Source organism: Pithys albifrons, chromosome Z, assembly GCF_047495875.1.
Source record: "Pithys albifrons albifrons isolate INPA30051 chromosome Z, PitAlb_v1, whole genome shotgun sequence".
In the NCBI taxonomy this organism is placed as follows: domain Eukaryota; kingdom Metazoa; phylum Chordata; class Aves; order Passeriformes; family Thamnophilidae; genus Pithys; species Pithys albifrons.
Genome location: NC_092497.1, coordinates 41,979,595 through 42,000,040, shown reverse-complemented (window position 1 = coordinate 42,000,040; position 20,446 = coordinate 41,979,595). Strand labels below are relative to the sequence as shown.

Sequence of the window (20,446 nt, the reverse complement as noted above, 5' to 3'; positions counted from 1 at the left end):
CTCAGGGCCCCATCCAACCTGACCTTGAACATTTTCAGGAGTGGGGCATCCACAGCTTCTCTGGACCTGTTGCAGTTCTTCAAAACCCTCCAAATAAAGAACTGCTTCCTAACATCTAATCTAAGCCTATGCTCTTTCAGCTCTAAACCATTGCCCCTTGTCCTGTCCCTCTCCACATGTACAGAATGTCCCTCTTCCTCAATTTTTAGAAGATTCCTTAAGATGCTGGAAGGCTACAGTGAGGTCTCCCAGAAGCTTTGTCTTATCCATGCTGAATAACCCCAGCTCCCTCAGCCTGTCCTCATGGGAGAGGTACTCCATCCTTCTCATTTTCTTCATGGCCTTCCTCTGGACCCACTCTAACAGAACAATGTCTTTCTTATGCTGAGGACGCCAGAGCTGGATGCATTACTCCAGAGGGAACCTCACAAGGGCAGACTAGAGTGGGATAATCACCTCTTTCGACCTGCCTCCCTCACCTTTTTTGATGCAGCCCAGGATATAATTGGCTGTCTGGGCTGCAAGTGCACATTGCTGGCTCATGTCCAGCTTTTCATCCATGACAAGCCCAAAGTACTCCACAGATCGGCCCTCAATGACTTCTTCTCTCAGTCTTAGATCTCATATCTGGGATCATGCCAACCCAGGTGCAGCACCTTGCACTTGGACTTATTGAACTTACTTCATGAGGTTGTTGTGGGCCCACTTCTCACATTTATCCAGGTCCCTGGACACCCTTTTACTGATTTGTCATCACAGGTGTGTTTCTGGCTCCTGTCCTGGACAGTGTTTTCTCCAGGTTTAGAAATGGTATTGTGTAGGCATGGCAGCTCACCTACCTCTGGATGACTTCTTTTGTTTAGAGATATCTTGCGGTCCTCCAGCTCACATAGAGAATGCTCTGATTCGTGGTAGCTTCTATCAGTATGGAGATATGATCACCTATTCATGCTACAGTGGGTACATGCTAGAGGGGCCCCTGCGGAGCATTTGCTTAGAAAATGGAACGTGGACAACACCACCTACTTGCAAAGGTAAGGCTTTTTTATGAACTGAAGCACATCTTAACTTTACATAAGCACAGAGCTTCGCTGCAATAAAAATGAAAATGAAATTTTTACTAATTTCAGTGCAGTCACAGTTTCAGAGGGCATTTACAGTGCAGGTTTTTGCTTTATTTCCACGTGAAACAGGGCTTCCACAATTTTGCTATTTAGTCTGTGCAAATCTTATAGTTTCTTCTGCTGCAATGTTGTATCCCAATTCTAAGATCTTTTCTACTCTCATCTTCTGTAAGAAAGTGACAGAATCAGTCATCTCTCTGACAAGCTGAGCTGTTTCAGTTAGGCACTGCCAGTCAGTTTTTCACAGTCAAAAATCAAGCACTGCAGAAAACAAAATAGGGCAAATGGGAACTTAGCCCACCACTATGTTTAAAGTGTGACAGGTCCAAAAAAAATTAATTTGCAGTAAATCACTTAAAGACAGATTGATATAGCTTACTAAATAATACACACTGAGTGCTGTAGAAAATTCATGGGTTTAACAAAATACCAAAGACAAACTCTAGTCTTTCTACCCTTGGCATACTAGTAGGTTACATAATTTTTTGGTCTGTTGAGCTAAAACATTCATCTGTTTAATTACAGAATTAGCTCTTCCATACAGAAGATTCAAATAAATAAAAAGTTTTGAAGAGAAAATGGGGAAAACAAACACAAAACATATGAAATTATAAACTCAACAGTTAAAAACAGGTATAAGCATATTAAAATACTAACTTAAAACCATGGATAAGGCATAGCAAAAGGGTTCCAGGCTCACAGCGCTTTGGTGGAAGAGATCTTGTCATCTGCCATATCCATATCCGAAGCTTGACTAGTGTTCTACTCTGGGTAGAGCAGTGAGTTGAGTTAGCTGCACCCCAAACAAAGTCTTAGATTCTGAAACAGCCACCATATTTCCAACTGAACTTCAGGTATTTTGTTTATAAATCTAAAAACATTAGGACACATCAGTGACCATTCACAAGCAGCTCCTTTCTCTAAGCTTCAGAACTCACATAGAAGAGGAAAGGTTCCAAAACCCTCAGCTGGGAACAGTGGAACCATTATCAGAGTTTTCAGGTCTGCCTCTCCTCCTGCAAGTCTCAGTTCCCCATGTCAAAGTAGAAGTAACAATTCTTCCTTCCTCAGTGATTTTCTGTTTAGGTCAGAAGCCCTTTGGAGAGATGGAAGATTCTGTACTGTGCTAAGCCTGACTAATCATGAACCCGCATCAGTTTTTTTAAATAAATTCTGACAGCAAAATACTACGAATGCTAAGACCTAAGCAAATTGAGTTGCGCTACTCTATGAAAGCAGGTGCTTTGTTGAAGTTCTGTATCAGATAGTTATAATGCCCTGCCTAAAAATGATGGCTCAGTAGACCATTTTGAGGAGCCCAAAGCCAAAAAGTGGGCTTGTAACTCCTGAAGGATTCAGAAATAGAGAAGCAGCTCCTGAAAAACGAGTTTCTCTTGTTTTTGTGACCATGGCTTGCCATTGCCATGGAGAATCACCCACTGAGTAGCCAAGTAGAGAACCATAGAATCATAGAATCGATTGGGTTGGATAAGATCTCCGAGATCATCAAGTCCAACCCTTGGTCCAATTTCAATCTGTTTACTAGATCATGGCACTCAGTGACACGTCCAGTCTGTGTAAAAACCTCCAGGGAAGGTGAATCTACCACCTCTCTGGGCAGGCCATTCCAATGCCTGACCACTCTCTCTGTGAAGAATTTTTTTCTGATCTCCAACTTAAATTTTCCCTGACAGAGCTTTAGCCCATGCCCCCTTATCCTAATGCTGAGTGCCTGGGAGATCTACAGTAAAAGCACCAGAGTTACTTCAGATGTCTTGAGGAATCCAGAGGTGCTGTTAAGAAATTTACACTCCCAAAGCACCAGGTTTCTTGTGAAAAATTTGTCACATGCATCTTTTTTTCTTTCTGAACTGTGACAGCTACAGAATTCAAGGGATCTCTGCATAATAGCTACTTTGGCTAAGCTAGAATTCATTAGCAAAATTATTGGATTTTATTTCTTCAGATTGTGGCACTTCAGATTCTTCAACTGCCCCTTTAATATTACCAGCTTTACTTTTCTTTCTTATTTAGTATTTTTTAGTTACACAGAACCCACCTACTTTACGCCAAGAAATGTAATTTTCTGCTAAGATATGTTCTTGCCACTGGTTATCAGTAACCAGGAAGGGCTGATCTGCAAAGCACTGCCAAACGTGTCCTGTTTGCAACACTGTGAAGTCTACTGGGGCTGTTCAGAGGAGTAAGTGTTAGGGAAAATTATTTCAAAAAAACAAAGTGATGAAGTAGACAGATGATGCACATGGAAAACAAAGCAGAATATACTGTGTATTAAGGGAGGGGAATAACAATTTGCCTTCTCTTTTCACCTAAAAGGGGAACTAAAAAGAACTAAAGGTGTTGCTGAGAGGATTGTCCTGCATTTTCATGACACATGTCAAAGTAATCTTTCAACTGCTTTTTAATTCATGTGAGTAATTTGCCAAACAAAAGTCCTGCAGGACTCAAGCCTTTGTGGTCTACATCAGAAGTGACATCAAAGCACTCTTTGTAATGACTCATGCTACATTTCTTGTTTATGGCTGTGTGAGTTGATTATTAATGTGCCCTAAACCTGCTTGAAACCTTCTGTCCTGGTTGAACAGGTTAGTTACTGGAAATATTATAATTACAAGAAGACTTCATTAGCTTCTTTGGAATAACTCTAACCAGAACTGCACTTGCCTGAATCACCACTGGTTAGAGATTGCAGGCCAGATTCTGATCTGAGTTTCAGAGGTGAGAAGTATTGGATCTGCTGATTGTAAACACTTGCAGGATTTGGCATTCTGCACAGAGGCACACAGCTTACCTGACTCCAGTTTTTTCTTTCTGAAGTAGTCTAAAATCTGACTTGTTTGTTTGCCCTCTTCCCACATCTTGCTGACTGGGAATGGTCATTGTGGAGCTGCCAACCAAGAAGTTCATACCCCATCAGAAAACAAGAGCATTACAAGAGGGAAGCTGAGGCCTGGAGGAAAGTGTTCACTTGCAACCACAGGGAAGCCTTTTGGCAAAGCTGAGAACAGATAACAGAACTTTCCCCCCCCCTTATAACCCATGCTTGTCTTGCAGTAGTGTAATGCTTTCGTGTCCTGTGAAGATAACTCCCAGGCATGGATTTACAGGGTGATCTCAAAAGATTGATACCATGAATGTGGGATCTACTACCTGTAACTGAAGTCACAGTGCATGGTTCCTATTCTCTCCTCAGCACACCAGGACTGCATTTGCTCTGCTTGCTTTTACAATAGCCATAAAAAGAGAATGAAATCCCAGCTTAACTTCCAGTCCCTGGCCTTTCTCTAGTCTTGTATCTTGAGTTAAGAATAATCCCCACAGCTACAGACAAATGGTCTCTGCCTGCCTAAATTGGTATATTACAAGTGCACACCTAGGAATGATATTCTCATTCAGTTTCACAACCAGGACCTGGGCAGAAATCCACCAATAGCCTATGTCTGCCTGAGATCCTGGATTGCACAGTGGCATGGAGTTTATGTAATTCATGAAAAATTCTGTACAGCAATTTCAGTAACTCTTGGAATATTTGCATCTTCTCCATTGACAGAAGGAAAGAAAACATATTTCGAAGACCATTGTTCATGGGCTTTGAATTTAATGTGGGATATCATTTATACACAAATCTTTTATCTCACAACCCATTATAAATTCATGGGATACTGTTTAAGTGGTGTGGATCACAGGAAGCTTTAAATGGTTTTTCATTGCACAAAAGAAATCTCTTTAGCACACTATTTTGCTTTAGTCAATGCCCAGAGACAAGCTGTCTATGTAGTAATAGATATTTTTACAACTAAACTTTTCAAAATCACTGTTGAAAGTATTACAACTTCTGTTAACCTGCCAGAGCCCAGGGTCTCATCCCGTTCTCATTATCAGCTGACACTTGATGGGAAGGCTCCTGAGATCGAAAAATAAAATGGCAGAGCTTTGGCCTTATTTCAACAGACTCCAAGCTGTAGCTTGCAGCTTGGTATGGCTTAGATCCAAGAGTGACTCAAGTTTGGCTCTATGAAGGAAGATTTGCATTCTTTCCAAAGTAAATTTCATGTCTGAACAGTGTTTTAGTGTGCTAATCCACTGTCTATATTTAATTCTAATACTGAACATGAACACTCTAAGCCTAAATGCATATTTTGCTCACCTACTAACTAATTAAAGATATGTTGCAATTAGCAGTTCAGATGGAGTTTCCTGAGATTACTCTGTGTTCATAACTACCACTAATTAGATGTCAGTCTGATTACTTATTTGTTCTGTAGCATCATCTGGAAGCCACAGTTTTTGATCTTCATAGTATTTACACCAACATGAGAAGGATTGTACTTCCTCAATCAATCTTTAAGTCTAACATGTTTGTACATAGCTTGTCACCTGATTTTCTGAAGTAGTCCTGGTTTCCCTGGGTATGTGAGCCAAGATACAGTGCAGTGTTTTAGAAAAGACAATGAAGTTCAAAGTCTGTCCAGTCCAGGCAGCATACTGGGCTAGCATGATGGAGTCCACTCCAAATACCTCACTTTTATAAGCAGGTGCTTATTAATAACTATGCAAGCCAAGGGGCACCAGTCAGCATGAATGCTAAGTGAGATTTATAAACACACTTTAGATTCCACAGCTAAACACTGCCACTGCTGCACCCTTTCTGGTCACTTCTCATTATGCTGAATGATAGTGCAATAAAATTTGCTTGTGTTACTACAAGGTTTAATTTTACTTTCGACAAACCCTATATTATGCCAGACAGCATTATCTTCATGTTTCATACTAAGGTTAGAAGACAGCTTGATTCTATTCTAGAGTTAATTTAGAAGGCATGGAGGAGGGAGAAGGAGGATAATCATTTTTTATGAGATAGGGCAATTTTTGTTTGTTTTATGAAAATTAGTGGGAAAAGCAGATAAAGCATAGCGTCAGCCTTGAAACATTGTCCAAACAATTTACCCAACTATGCTAAAAACTTCTGCATTTCTGCTCTTGTCTTAGGCTCTTGCTTACAATACTTAATCAAACACACAGAGCCAGAAGATGAAGTAGTCCTTGAAATCAAAGTCAAATAATGTTTCTTAACTTCACTGCATTTGTTTGTTCTACTCTAAGCTTCAGAACTGCAAAGATTTATGCAGGGTGCTGAAATACTAAGCTTCTAAATCACCATCTTGAGTTTGTGATGAAACTGTATTGTTTTCAGCTGTCTGTCGGTTCCCATGTCAGAATGGTGGCATCTGTGAGCGACCAAACGCCTGCTCATGTCCGGATGGCTGGATGGGCCGTCTCTGTGAAGAGCGTACGTATATCCCCCAAGTATAATACTAAGGTTGTTGTAGGTAAGACAAGTGAATTTACTGCAGTGAACCAGGTGGGAAAATTAAAGGCCTAAGAGCCAAAAACATAAATACCATTACTATATTTTCTTGACAAATGAAAGTGAACAGAAACTAATGGCTTGTTTCTATGCCCTGACATCTCCAAACAAAAACAAACATTGTTTTAATTGATGTGATTTTGTTTGTGGGTGCTCTTTCACTATGGTTGAAGAACAGATTGCTGCAGTTTTCCAAAGTTGGTTTCCAATAGCAATACATGATAGTCTTGGGGAACAAACAGGGATTATAACAAAAGAAATGTGTTCTCCTGGTGCCTGCATTGGTTTCTTGTCTTCCTTTTCTATCAGTCTATCAAGCTATGAACCTGATAAAATAATGATGTTCAGGTAATGCAAATGACCTTTTTTCCACACTGTCCTTCCTGACCTGTGTACCCATAGGCCACAAACTCTGGGCTGACTTTCATATCACATTTAGAGAATTGGATTTGTTCTGATTCAAAAGATTAAAATCTGACTCTTGGCTCTGTCAAAGATTCCCTCGGTTACATTTGGGATACCAATTCGAACTATGTTTACCATTTTCTTCATGTCAGTCTTAGCACAAAGAATTTGGGAGATTTAACCCTTTCACACTGGCACAGCTGCTGCATGAGAAGCCTTATTGCTGTACACATAGTCAGGCCTGGGTCTCTGTAATAGAAAGGGAAAGTACCCTTACTGTGTGTATTATTTGATATGACCCTGACATAAAGCTTTAGTATATCCAAGAATATCTGTAGCAGGGATGGTGTCACTGTCCCTGAGTCCAAGTATACATGGAGACATACAAAACGTTGTGCATATTCTCATGTACTTCTTGGAGAAGAATGCATTCCAAGCATTTAAGATGTATCACATCTTAAAACAGTCCTCTGAATCTACCTCATCAACCTTCAAGTCTTCTCTGTGGCAGTGTCAGTTCCACATGGCACAAAATACAGATGTGATACACTAACAGGTAGATACAGGTGTCACCTGTCCCAGCATATTTTACTGGCCCAGACCAAGTGCTTTTCTATGGGCAAGGCATAGATTAATTTGTTTTGGATATTACATTGTGGGAGCCCAGAGAATTAATGAACAATCCAGTTGTTTGCAATTAAAGCATGAACTGATTTTGTTAGCCACCATCACATAAGTGGGCAATGTCTGTGGATATTACATGTGCAAAAGAAGCAAACAGCCTTGGCTCATCTCTTGTGAACATGGAGCCTACAAGCATCAGAAGAACTCTAGCTCCAGCCTGTCCATTTCTTTGTCATTCTTTCTCATATCTGGCTGCCATGCCAGTCATATTTGCTTCTCCTGCCTTGTGGGTAGATCCTGCTCAACTCTACTGATACTGCATGCAGACACTTAGAGGGGTAGTACAGTCTCTAATTAAATGCAAGGTGTTTTCTTGAATTTTCTGTTCTTTACTTTCATGGGAGATAATTCTGTCTCCTCTTCTTAGCAATATGCATTCTGCCATGTCTCAATGGAGGTCGCTGTGTGGCTCCTTACCAGTGTGACTGCCCCCTTGGATGGACTGGATCACGCTGCCATATGGGTAAAACTTCACCTGAATTATTTTTTGCTTTTTGTGACTCTACTAGCAATACTTAGCACAGGTCACTAAGGACTCATAGAACTCCTAAGCTTCTCATAGGAAAACCCAGGCCTGCAACAAAATTCCTGGAGTATTTGCTGTCTCCAGCTGTAAACTACTTTCTAAGCAGTCACTGATGAGTCTTTAAAACCCCCAGAAAAGCTTGCTCCCAAAACAGACAGATAGCATTCACAAGCAGTGTAAATGAGAGAGGATTTCCAAGGAGAAGAAGAAAACTCAACTGTCCATTCCAAGATGAGTTAGAATTTAGTTTTCATCTTCAGCACATGCAGGTCACTATTAAATTCACAAATAAGCTACAGGTACTAGGAAATTTTTCACCAGATAGCTGTCTGATTTGGTGTATTGCCACTTACTGCCTAAGCACTTAGCCAGGAAAGACAGCAGAGCAAAGCAAGGATTTAAGCGTGGTAGAGTTTAATGGGTACATGGGTATCTTACAGTGGGTATCTCTGAACAAATTAAGCATTTACGGTATTTTATTAAAGATCTTGCTTGCACCTAAACCAAAGCTGAAAGGCATGGAACACACCAAAATAGTGAGAGGTAGCAAGGAGAGGGATTCTAGGGTACAGGTCTGTGCTGTGGTTCAGTTTGTGTGAGATGTAGCTGACTGCAATCATGGGTAATACTTGAAGCCAAGTTTGGAATATGTGGTTCCGTGTCAAGACTGAAGAAATGTTAGCTTTTTAAAGACTTGTCCCTGTGAAAACAGACATAAAATTCAGCAACTGACTGATCATTTATATGTCTTTAAATCATTATTAAATCTTAAACACTAATAAATATTAGCTCTTTTCAAAAAATTATTTTACAGTTTCTTCACTGTGTTTTTATTGCCCAAGTGCACTTTAAATGATTTTTAGCAGGGACTTAGCATGAAAGCCCAGTTTTGCTTTCCTGCAAGTCTTTGAAGTAGCTGATAGGGTGAGCTGGAGAAGGAACCCATGCCTCTGCTAATGAATGTTCATATTATTTGTTTAACTGGTAAGAATAGCAAGTCTGGTGGTTAAGCTGTATGATTCACTGCAAACCCAACCATCCTTCAGCAAACTAAAATTTTAGAGTGAACATTTTAACTCTGAACTACTGTCTTTTGAAGGGACTCTTGCCTAGTACATAATGCATTGTTTCATATTTCACAAGCTTTGCAACTGTAATAGGTGCTTGAGGAGGTGTGCTGGTTTAAAGGTAAATCGCCAGGAGAAGTGAATCCAACACAACAGAGATTCTAAGTCAGAGTTACAATTTAATAAAAATATTACAGTGAATGCAATGATACAAAGAGAAATTGGTTTTAACCCACCAAACCCAGAATTATAACCCAGCACCCAGGGCCACAAACAGAATGGTGTTCATTAGCCCCTGTGCTGAGACCCATATAGTCCCCCTGAGTCCAAAGTAAAAGGAAGGGAAACCTATTGGTGCAGACAATGATCTCCTCCTGTCGAGGTTTTGGTCCTCCTCTGGATCCAGCAAGTGGTCCCAGAAGTCCCCAAACCTGAAGATTATATACCCTCTGGTTCTGGTGGGAATGCCCGATACCTCTCCCAGGGTGGGGAGTTCCACAATGGGTAATCTGACTCTGTGAGTCATGGGGTATTTTTGAATTTGTTGCTGGCCCATTAGCAGACATGACCCCTCAGGCTGGATGTGAAGGTGCTGACAACTTCCTGGAGGGGAGTTATCACAGCTCCTATCTCACAGGCTTCTTTAACACCCAGCTTGTAAACTGAGGGGTCAGGTGTGCCCTGGGCAGCTGCTGCAAATGGTCCATTGTTAACAGTTCATGAGAAATGGAACTGGCGTAGAGGGCATAGAATACACAGCTTTGGTCATACGCACACAGTGACAAACTGGTCCCAGCTGCGAACTAGGACAGGAGTATAGATGGCTTCTTTGCTTTTGGACCAGCAATTCAAATCTGTTCAGGCTTGACTTGCTTTTCAGTAGCTGAAGGAAAAATTGTAATGAACAACTGCATCTGTATCAAGGTCCATTCATAAAAGTTTTTAAATGAATTCTTGTTTTACTTTCTGCTTTTAAAGTTTTGCCATGACAGAGAAATATTTTGATTAACTGGTAGTCTCACAGGAATAATTATGTGCATAAAGTGAGAGCTAAAGATGTTTCAGTCTTATCCTTCATTTCAGAATCAGAAGTCATCTTCAACCTGACATACTTGGTGCACTTAATTGCATAGGCATAGTTTATAACCGTCTTCATTGTCTGTTTTTGTTTCCCCAGAGAAATTAGAGTAGTGTATTTCTATATCCTTTCACATTACTCATTTCCATTTCCTATAATTCCATTTTAATCAGTGTTTTCTGATGCATATTCCTCACAAAGATACTACCCAGCATTTGTCCTCACTGGTATCTTTAAGACTGTTCTCTCCATATGGCATTATCTGCTTAAAAGAGTTCATATCTGTCACTTTTCCTGCCAAATAGATGTCTGCATTTGAAAAACTTCATTAAGTGAGTCTCCAGATCTGTTCTGTAAACTGTGCTTCTTTATCTTTCAGTCTCGAAACTGATTGGAAAACTTGAAGCTTTGGCATTTGTTTGGTTACTTGATATCCTTGGGTTTGCTTGTCACAGAAAAGCATGTGCAGTGTAATTTCACTGCTGGGGCAGCACAACCCACAAGGCAGACTAGTGTTTGTTTGCTAATTCAAATGCCCTGTAACACCTAGTCTCACCTCTTAGGGCTATCAAGTTCTGTCAGGAACTTACTGTCATTCTCTACTTCCTTTCTTTGTCGCCATGCAGGTGCCATTGTGTGAAGTCTTACTCCTTGCCTTCTGTTGATCTGCAAAAGACTTTCTGGCCCTTAACTTCTTCTGCTTATGCTGTCTCATTTTCTACTTTTGCTCCATGTCTGGTATCTGCTTGCCCTGGCTACTGTTCAGCTATCACATTCCTTTCCAAAAAAATCTACATTTTATTCCTAGAGATAAGGCCTATTCTCCTGCTCATCTTCAGCCTCTTCTAATTACTTCTCCTGCTTCATTTGCATTCTTTTTTTTCCCTTAATTTGAGGCAAAAATAACAGAATTTTTAAGGTAGTGTAAAATTACACACTGTTTTGTGTAACTCATACTCTGCAGCAGATAGCAAAAGTAGTAGAAAGAGTGAAATCACATTCAGCTCCTTTTAAGAGCAAAACTTCTTTCTCAACAAACTCATAGCTGATGTGTAATGTTGCAGTTTTTAGAGCAGTCCATTCTTAACAGAATAATGCAGCATGGATTTTCAATGCCCTGTTTCTCAATCAGCATGTTGTGGGTACGCTCATTAATGCAACTTTGTGTGTGTGTATTTGTATGCAGCTGTTTGCCAGTTGCCTTGTTTAAATGGCGGGAAGTGCATACGACCGAATCGATGCTATTGTCCCTCATCATGGACTGGACATGATTGCTCTAGGTAAGCATTGCTGAGCACTGTGCCATAACTAGGTTGAATCACATCCTACTGAACTCTAAACATGAAGAATGTGCAATTAATTTTGAGCATCTCTAGATCCTGAAAATCCGTGACATTTAGATGACTCAGGATTTATGGGTCATCTGGAAAGACCTTAGAGAGGCACTCTGCAAAATGATTGTCAAGCTTCTAGAAAACTCATAAAATGGTGCATTTACATGTAAGCTGGCAGGCACACCTGCAGTGCTGAGATTGACTTTTCATAGTGTAAATGGAAGTGGTTTTTTGACATGTAATACAGAATGTTCAGGAAACTTTGGTGGCCTACTGTTTACTAGTGTTCATTTGGATCTGTATATGCCTCAGGTGGATCCATGTTTAAGACTTGGGTTATGCAACAGATGTTATAAATAATAGGTCTTCTTGAATGATGTAATCATTTTTAAAGAGTACAACACAATGCCTCTGAGGCAAGTCCCAGTTCAAATCACCTGGCAGCCAGGGCCATGAAACATATACAAGCAAAAGCTCACACAGGCTGCTGCTGAACACGCTGGTCATTACCCTGGAGAGCTAAATAAGAACGAGAGAATATTTTTCTCTGGGAGACAGACAAAACCTGTGACATTGCAATTTTTTCTAGTCTTCTTGGTGGACAGATAGTGACAGACATTCCTCCCGATCTCTCTGATAAGTAGTTTATCTTAAAATTATAAACATATGCTTGAGAAACTACATTGTCCAAAATGAATAGTTTTTGTTTGTCAGCTGTGATAATATATGCCTTAGTGAAGCAACTTAAATGTACTGCCAACAAATGGTATCCAGCTTAAGACTGAAAGGTACACATCTGCAGTCTGATAGTATTACCACTTAGGACATAAAGCAGAGAAGCCCATATCCAGTGGATATAACAGCCAAAAATAATGGAGTTTATCTCTGAGGCAAAGCAAAGTTTCAGGCTATCGCCAAACCAAACTCTTCTTGTTTCATTACTTTGTTGGGGTTTTTTTGTCCAAGTCTGTAGCTCTGTACAGCATTGTGAAATCTGAGAGAATGGCCATTAATCCTGCAGGCTTGCAGTCTTCAAGAGCTGTCTAAGAGGAAGTTCCCCCAAACAGGATTGAGTGGGTAGAGGGAAGAGGACAGCAGGAACTGAGATTTGTTTTATAGTTTGTTAAGCCTTGGCCTCAGCTGCTTGTAGCTGTTTATGGGGTATGATACCATTCTGAGGACTGAAAAACCATACAGGCAGAAAAGGAATAAATAGCATGAGTGCAGAGACTTGCTGTTGCAAGTTCACAGAATCATAGAATCGATTAGGTTGGAAAAGACCTCCGAGATCATCGAGTCCAACCCTTGGTACAACTCCAGTCCATTTACTAGATCATGGCACTCAGCGCCAAGTCCAATCTGCGTTTAAAAATCTCCACGGATGGTCAATCCACCACCTCTCTGGGCAGGCCATTCCAACGCCTGATTACTCTCTCTGGAAAGAATTTTTTTCTGATATCCAACTTAAATTTCCCCTGGCAGAGCTTAAGCCCATGCCCCCTTGTCCTATTGCTGAGTGCCTGGGAGAAGAGACCAGCCCCCACCTGGCTAGAACTTCCCTTCAGGTAGTGATGAGGTCACCTCTGAGCCTTCTCTTCTCCAGGCTAAACAACCCCAGCTCCCTCAGCCTCTCCCCATAGGGCTTGTGCTCCAGTCTCTTCACCAGCCTTGTTGCTCTTCTCTGGACTCGCTCCAGCCCCTCAATATCCTTTCTGAACTGAGGGGCCCAGAACTGGACACAGTACTCAAGGTGTGGCCTCACCAACGCAGAGTACAGGGGAAGGATCACTGCCCTGGTCCTGCTGGCCACACTATTTTTGATACAGGACAGGATCCCATTGGCCTTCTTGGCCACCTGGGCACACTATTGGCTCATGTTGAGCTTCCTGTCAATTAGGCCTGGCTGCTCTCCAGCCACTCTGTGCCCAGCCTGTAGCGCTGCATGGGGTTGTGGTGGCCAAAGTGCAGGACCCGGCACTTGGCCTTATTGAACTTCATCCCTTTGCAATCAGCCCATCTCTCAAGTCTATCCAGATCCCTCTGCAGAGCCCTCCTGCCTTCCAGCAGGTCGACACTCCCTCCCAACTTGGTGTCTTCAGCAAATTTGCTGATGATGGACTCAATCCCCTCATCTAAATCATCAATAAAGATGTTAAACAGGACTGGACCCAACACAGACCCCTGGGGAACACCACTGGTGACTGGCCGCCAGCTGGATGCAGCTCCGTTCACCAGCACTCTCTGGGCCCGACCCTCCAGCCAGCTCCTAATCCAGGAGAGGCTACACTTGTCCAAGCCATGGGCTATCAGCTTTTCCAGGAGTATATTATGGGAGACAGTGTCAAAGGCCTTGCTGAAGTCCAGATAGACCACATCCACAGCCTTCCCCTCATCCACCAGGTGGGTCACCTGATCTTAAAAAGAGATCAGGTTGGTCAGACAGGACCTGCCTCTCCTAAACCCATGCTGGCTGGGTCTAATCCCTTGTCTATCCTGAAGGTGCTGTGTGATTGCACTCAGGATGAACTGCTCCATAACTCTGCCAGGCACGGAGGTCAGGCTGACAGGCCTGTAGTTGTCAGGGTCCTGCTTGCAGCCCTTTTTGTGGATTGGGGTGACATTCGCCAACCTCCAATCATCTGGCACCTCCCCAGAGAGCCAGGACTGTTGGAAGATGATGGAGAGCGGTTTGGCAAGCTCTTCTGCCAGCTCCTTCATCACCCTGGGATGGATCCCGTCTGGTCCCATAGACTTGTTAGGATCCAGCTGGCTCAGTAAGTCAGTAACTATATCCTCCTGGAATACAGGAGGGCTATTCAGCTCCCTCTCCCTGTCTACCAGCTCCAGAGGCCAGTTGTCTTGAGGGCCACCTGTCTTACTGGTGAAAACTGAGGCAAAGTAGGCGTTAAGTACCTCAGCCTTCTCCTCATCTTCCTTAACTATATTTCCCTTCAAGTCCAACAGAGAATGGAGGTTTTCCTTTCCCCTCCTTTTGTTATTAATGTATTTATAAAAGGACTTTTTGTTATCCCTAACAGAATTAGCTAAATTAACTTCAAATTCCGCTTTTCTTTCCCTAATTTTTTTCCTGCATGACCTAGCTCTATCTGTAAATTCTTCCTAAGTAGCCAGCCTTTTTTTCCATAGTCTGTAAACTTTCTTTTTATCCCTGATTTCTTGCAGAATCTCCCTATTTAAACAAGCTGGCCGTCTTCCCCTCCAGCTGGCCTTTCGGCACACTGGGACAGCCTGTTGCTGTGCATTCAAAATTTCCTTCTTAAAATATGTCCATCCCTCCTGGACCCCTTGCCTTTAAGGGTTGTTTCCCAGGGTATGCTCTGAATCAGTTCTTTGAATAGGCCAAAATCTGCCCTCTGGAAGTCCAGAGTAGAGGTTTTAATGGTGGCTGTCCTTACATCCCTGAGGACTGAAAATTCTATTATTTCATGGTCACTATGCCCCAGACAACCTCCAACCACTACATCATCTACCAGCCCCTCTCTGTTTGTAAACAGTAGGTTTAGCGGGGCCTTCCCCCTGGTAGGCTCATTTACCAGTTGATGAAGGAATTTGTCCTCTATACACTCCAGGGACCTCCTTGACTGCCTCTTCTCTGCAGTATGAAGCTCCCAGCAGATATCTGGCAGGTTAAAGTCACCCACAAGGACAAGGGCTGGAGATTTTGAGACATCCGCCAGCTGCTTGTAGAACAATTCATCTCCTTCATCATCCTGGTTGGGTGGTCTGTAACAGACATCCACAAGGGTGTCAGCCTTGTTGGCCTTGTCCCTGATTCTGGCCCACAGGCACTCAATCTTTTCACTGGTGACCTCAACTTCAACAGAGTCAAGAGACTCTCTAACATATAAAGCCACCCCTCCACCTCTCCTTCCCTGCCTGTCTTTTCTGAAGAGCTTGTAGCCCCCCATAGCAGCACTGCAGTCATGTGAGTCATCCCACCATGTTTCTGTGACAGCAACTATGTCATAGTTTTCCTGTTGCACTGTGGCTTCCAGCTCCTCTTGTTTGTTTCCCATACTGCGTGCATTGGTGTACATGCACTTCAGCTGGGCTATTGATTTCATCCTCAACTCGGGCTCTATGCCCTTAGGCTTATCTCTGGAGAGCCCGGTTGCCGTCCCTTCCCCCTTCAAACCTAGTTTAAAGCCCTCCTAACTAACCCTGCCAACTTATGGGCTACAGTTCTTTTGCCCTTCCTAGATAAATGAAGCCCATCTGCTTTGATGAGACTGGGCAACACAGAGTTTGCCCCATGATCAAAAAACCCAAAATTTTGACGATAGCACCATCCCCTGAGCCACCTATTGGTAAGCTGGGCTTTCCTAAACCTCTCCTCATTCATCCTGGCTAGCACAGGAACTGAGGCAATTACTACCTGTTCTCCTGTCCCATGAAGTGATTGGGTCAGTGCCTTAAAATCTTTTTTAATTACCCTGCTACTCCTTTTATTAATGTCATCACTTCCAAACTGGACAACCAACAGCGGGTAATAGTCTGAGGATTGGATAAGCTTAGGAAGTCTTTTGGTAATATCCCTCACCCTGGCCCCGGGAAGGCAGCAAACTTCCCTGTGGGATGGGTCTGGCCGACATATAGGGCCCTCAGTTCCCCTCAGAAGGGAGTCACCGATTACAACAACCCTTCTCTTTTTCCTCTTACCTGTAGTTGTAACCCGTCCGGTAGACTGGGGGTAACCAGAAGACCTTGTAGACAGATCCTCCTCCTGACTGTCCTCCAACAGACTGTCTGAGTCCAGGGCCATATACCTGTTTTTTAAGGACACCCTGGCAGGTGAAAGGGGTTCAGAGGGGGTGTTTTTGCCTCTATGACCAGGCACCTGTTTCCATTTGACTCCATCCATATCGTCCGCTCTGTCTGCCTGATGGCAGGAGGGGCTGGGTTTCACCACCTCCTGCTGGGCTTCCTTAGGAGTGGAAAGGGTGTGACTCCACCAGTCAATTTCCCTTTCACTCTCCCTTATGTTTCTGAGCCTTTCCACCTCTTCCTTTAGCTCTGCCACCAGACACAGCAAATCATTCACCTGCTCACATCGTATGCAGGCGCTTCTCATACTGTCCTCTGGTAGTAGGTCCAGGCTCAAACAGTCTATGCAGCCAGAGGCCTGAGTGGCTGCATCCTTTTTAGAGGGTTCTGTCTGTATTGACACCCCTCTACTGGTAACAGGAGCAAGAGCTTTCATTTTTTTGGGAGGCATGACTGGCTTGAGCTGTGGGGAAAGGTAGAAAAGAGAAACAAATGAACAGAAAAATAAATAAATAAAGACATAAAAAGGTCCGCAGAAATACCTAGGCTTATGCCCTGCCTGTGCGAACTGCCGTGCAAACTGACGTGCCACGCCCTCACTGACATGCCACGCCCCTGTTTGCCCGCTCGTGTTCACTGCACTCCAGGTCGCTTGCACTCCCTGGAGATGTTTTTAAAGCTTTTTCACTCTCCTGCTAACGAGCAAGCCACACCTCAAACTCACCTCTGAGTCACCTGCTGATAGCTGAAGGAGCAGCAAACAAAGCCTGGCAGGAAAGTTAACAACATATGATTTGTAAGGGTAAGCTGAAAGGGCTAAAACTTTAGCAGCATCCAGGACAAGATTAGATCTAAACCAAGCTGTGATGAACCATGACTTAAATTAAGTGTCAGATTATCTCTGTTCCCCATGCACAATTTCTTGCTCTCTCAATATGCCATCTTGCGCTGTAGCACTTTAACTCCTGGTGTAAGTTCAGGTGCCAGCCTCTTGTTGATGTTTTTTGGTATGTTCACTACAGCACTGATCTTATTTTGTTTCTGCAGGAAACGGAAGGCTGGATTCTATCCCTTTTAACAGCAAAGCAGCAGTTCTCTATTCAGATATCCTTCTTCAGCCTAGGCACCATTGGAATCTAATGTATTGTAAATCAAAACCATTGTTTCCTTTCCCCACACCCACCTCCCTTGTTTTGTATTTTATTTTGTGATACATTTTACAGTACCTTTCAATTTTTAAAGAACTCCTCTCTATTTTTCATTTACAAAAGTATTATCAAATATATGCTGCTACACAGACATCATACACACATGCACATACAGATGTAAAGGTTCCTACAGTCCACTGAGGGGTTGTGTGAAGTCCCTCCCATTTCTTACATACAGTGAGCTAATTAAACTGTATTATACTGCCAACCATGATTAAACAGAATGTGGCAATTCTGCTTATCAACTGTCAAAACATACTGTCCAGTAACTCAACAGTAAAGAAGTGTTACACAAGGCTAACTGAGCCAACAAACTTTGCATTGGGCCTGTTTCTGAACTTAAGCTGACAAAAATTACAACTACATATGATAAAGTCTATGTTGTAACCACAATTTCTGGTGAGCATAAGAGATTCTATAATGTATTGTGTGACATTAACTTAATTGGAGCGTGATTTAATGGGAGACATCAGCATGAATTTTACCTGAGATTTCATGGGAACATAGTCAAAAATGTAAAAAAGGTAAGAGAACATTATGTCATTCAGAGAAAGATGGACCAAGTCTAGTCAACAAGAGCCTTTGAGGCTTTTTGCCCTATAGACAGTTCAGGTGTAGCTTTACAGCTGGAAAATCCAGGTTCCAGCAGGAGGACAACTGAAACTCAGACTTTCCATTTGCCATGGGATTCACCACCAGCCTGTAACCACCATCCCTTTCCTGTGTAAATGAAGTGCATATCTAGCAGTTATCCTCTAGGTGAATGTTTTTGATATCTGGGGTCTGGGTCCTAAAGCTGACTGCCCCTAAGATGGAGAGAGAAGGCACCAGTTGCATTCACAGGTGAATTTCATTATTTGCTTGCCAAAAGGCTGTATTTTTATTATGCAGAACCCTTAGAAAACTGGTGAAGGCCTCTCTCAAGTAGACACATAGGCAGAAATACACACATAGGCTCAACTGTCTGAGAAATACTGAGAGCATACATGGTGTCAAATTTTTCATTCTCAGACTGTTGATCCCATTGCTTCTGTGGATAATATATCTGAATGCCATCATTAAGTCATGGTCTGATGAACTGAAATGCTAAGATTTACCTATGATTAAGTAGGGTGGTGGAATTACAAGGTGGAAATCACATGCATGCTTCAAAGTCACATGCTAGGTAATTGTTGTCAGTTAGCAAAAAATTTGATCTGAGAACAATGTTAGGAGTCAGAAACCTGAGAGTCATTGATCAGAAGCTCTGTTTTTTCCAGTAATAATAGGAAAGTGTAATTTGCAGTCAGCACTGGGAAAGAAAAAGGAGAAATAAATTTCACCATTTGTAGCATTCCTGCTTAGTTACCCCCTGGATTAAGAGTGTGCACAAATAACCCACCCCTCCCCCTTTATAGATGTACCTTCCTTTTATGCATGAATTTTTATACAGGAATGAGATACGACACCAAAATGAGCTCACAGTAACAGGGCTCTAATAAATACTGACACATAACTGATGGCTGTTAGCCCAATACCAGAAATGGGGAAGAAACAAGCAAATTTGTGCGCCAGTAAAGCTTTCAGCCAATTGAAAGAAAAAACTAATAGAAAAGAATAGGAGTCATTAGGGGATCAGATTAATGTGAATGTAGATTCCTTCTCAGTGGGAGCTGCAACCAGCTGAAGAGTTGTGGTTTTAGCTCTCACAACCTTTTTGTAATGGACTCTACTAGCACTTATCAAAAATCTTCTTTCTCCCAGCTCCACAGCCACTGATGTTTACAGCTCTGACTGAAGTTAGTGTTCAGTAAGTCATGTCTGCATTTCAACCCATAATCACTACCATTTGTAGGCACTTTGTTCCTTAACCTCCTTGCTGCTTTTACAGCAAATGAAGGGAAGCTGTGGTAAGGACCAGAGGGCTCCTTAAGGGAAAGACAGTATAGGTGAGAAAAGTAGATGTCATGCTCATGGTTTTGTCCTTTTCCAGTGTGCTTCTCTGGTATGTTCCCTGTCTCTGCCCTGGTCATCTCCAGAGCAGAGCAGAAGAGGTGAGGAGAATGCTTAGAGCTGGCAGGACATTGTTGTAGAATTAGGGCTGCAGAATGGCTTTTAGCACTCCAGCTTTACACTAGTGACTAGTACATGGAGTCGTGGGAACAAACAAGTCAACACATTTTATAAGGAGATGTGGTGTTAGGACAGAGTAGCTGAAACTAGAGGCTGTTTTATTATTGTTATTGATGATGTTTTGATACTTGCTGGAATACTTTCCACTCCCTACCTGGTACTGTATTGTCATTTATGTCACTGCTTGTTATGTGTTTTAAACAACTTCCATGTGATGCACTTTACACTGTAAATAAAGTTGCACCCTGTTTAGTACCCATATTGAGGCAACATTGCATTCTTTTCTTAATGCCTCACAAAAATATTAACCTACCCTTTAGGACCTGCTGGCAAAGCCCAAGTATTAGGGGAACAGAACTCCACTCAAAGGAAAAGACAAAATAATTGCCAGAAATCTTAAAAGGATGTGCTGGATCAGTCCAGTTTTGACCTTAGATAAAAATGTAGTTAGCACCTAATTTTTCAAATCGTTTCTGCTGCTAGGGCACATTTTAAAACCTGTAAGGGCCAAATTTACCACTGGCATAAAGAGATGGATTAAAACCTGCTTTACTCACTATATGTATCTGATAGAGATATGGCTTGTTTCATACTACACCAGTATTGAAATTTTTAAAGCTATGGGGACGTCCATATTCACTAAGAGATGAGGTGAAAATGTACTGTAGCAGAAAGAAAAGTTTGTAACTCAAACACCATTCTTCTAAACAAGAAGTACATATGATATAACAAGA

The 20,446-nt window shown here is 42.2% G+C and overlaps 1 protein-coding gene across 1 annotated transcript in view; it reads left to right on the top strand.

Moving 5' to 3' along the window:
• SVEP1 (sushi, von Willebrand factor type A, EGF and pentraxin domain containing 1) overlaps window positions 1-19,965 on the top strand; it is a 136,044-nt gene extending 116,079 nt beyond the window's left edge. The window contains exons 46-50 of the mRNA XM_071580647.1: window positions 864-1,034; window positions 6,340-6,435; window positions 7,970-8,065; window positions 11,460-11,553; window positions 17,440-19,965. Of these exons, the coding sequence (XP_071436748.1) occupies window positions 864-1,034; window positions 6,340-6,435; window positions 7,970-8,065; window positions 11,460-11,553; window positions 17,440-17,470 (488 nt within the window). The 3' untranslated portion in view covers window positions 17,471-19,965. The remainder of the gene's footprint in view (window positions 1-863; window positions 1,035-6,339; window positions 6,436-7,969; window positions 8,066-11,459; window positions 11,554-17,439) is intronic.
• Window positions 19,966-20,446: the final 481 nt, after the last annotated feature.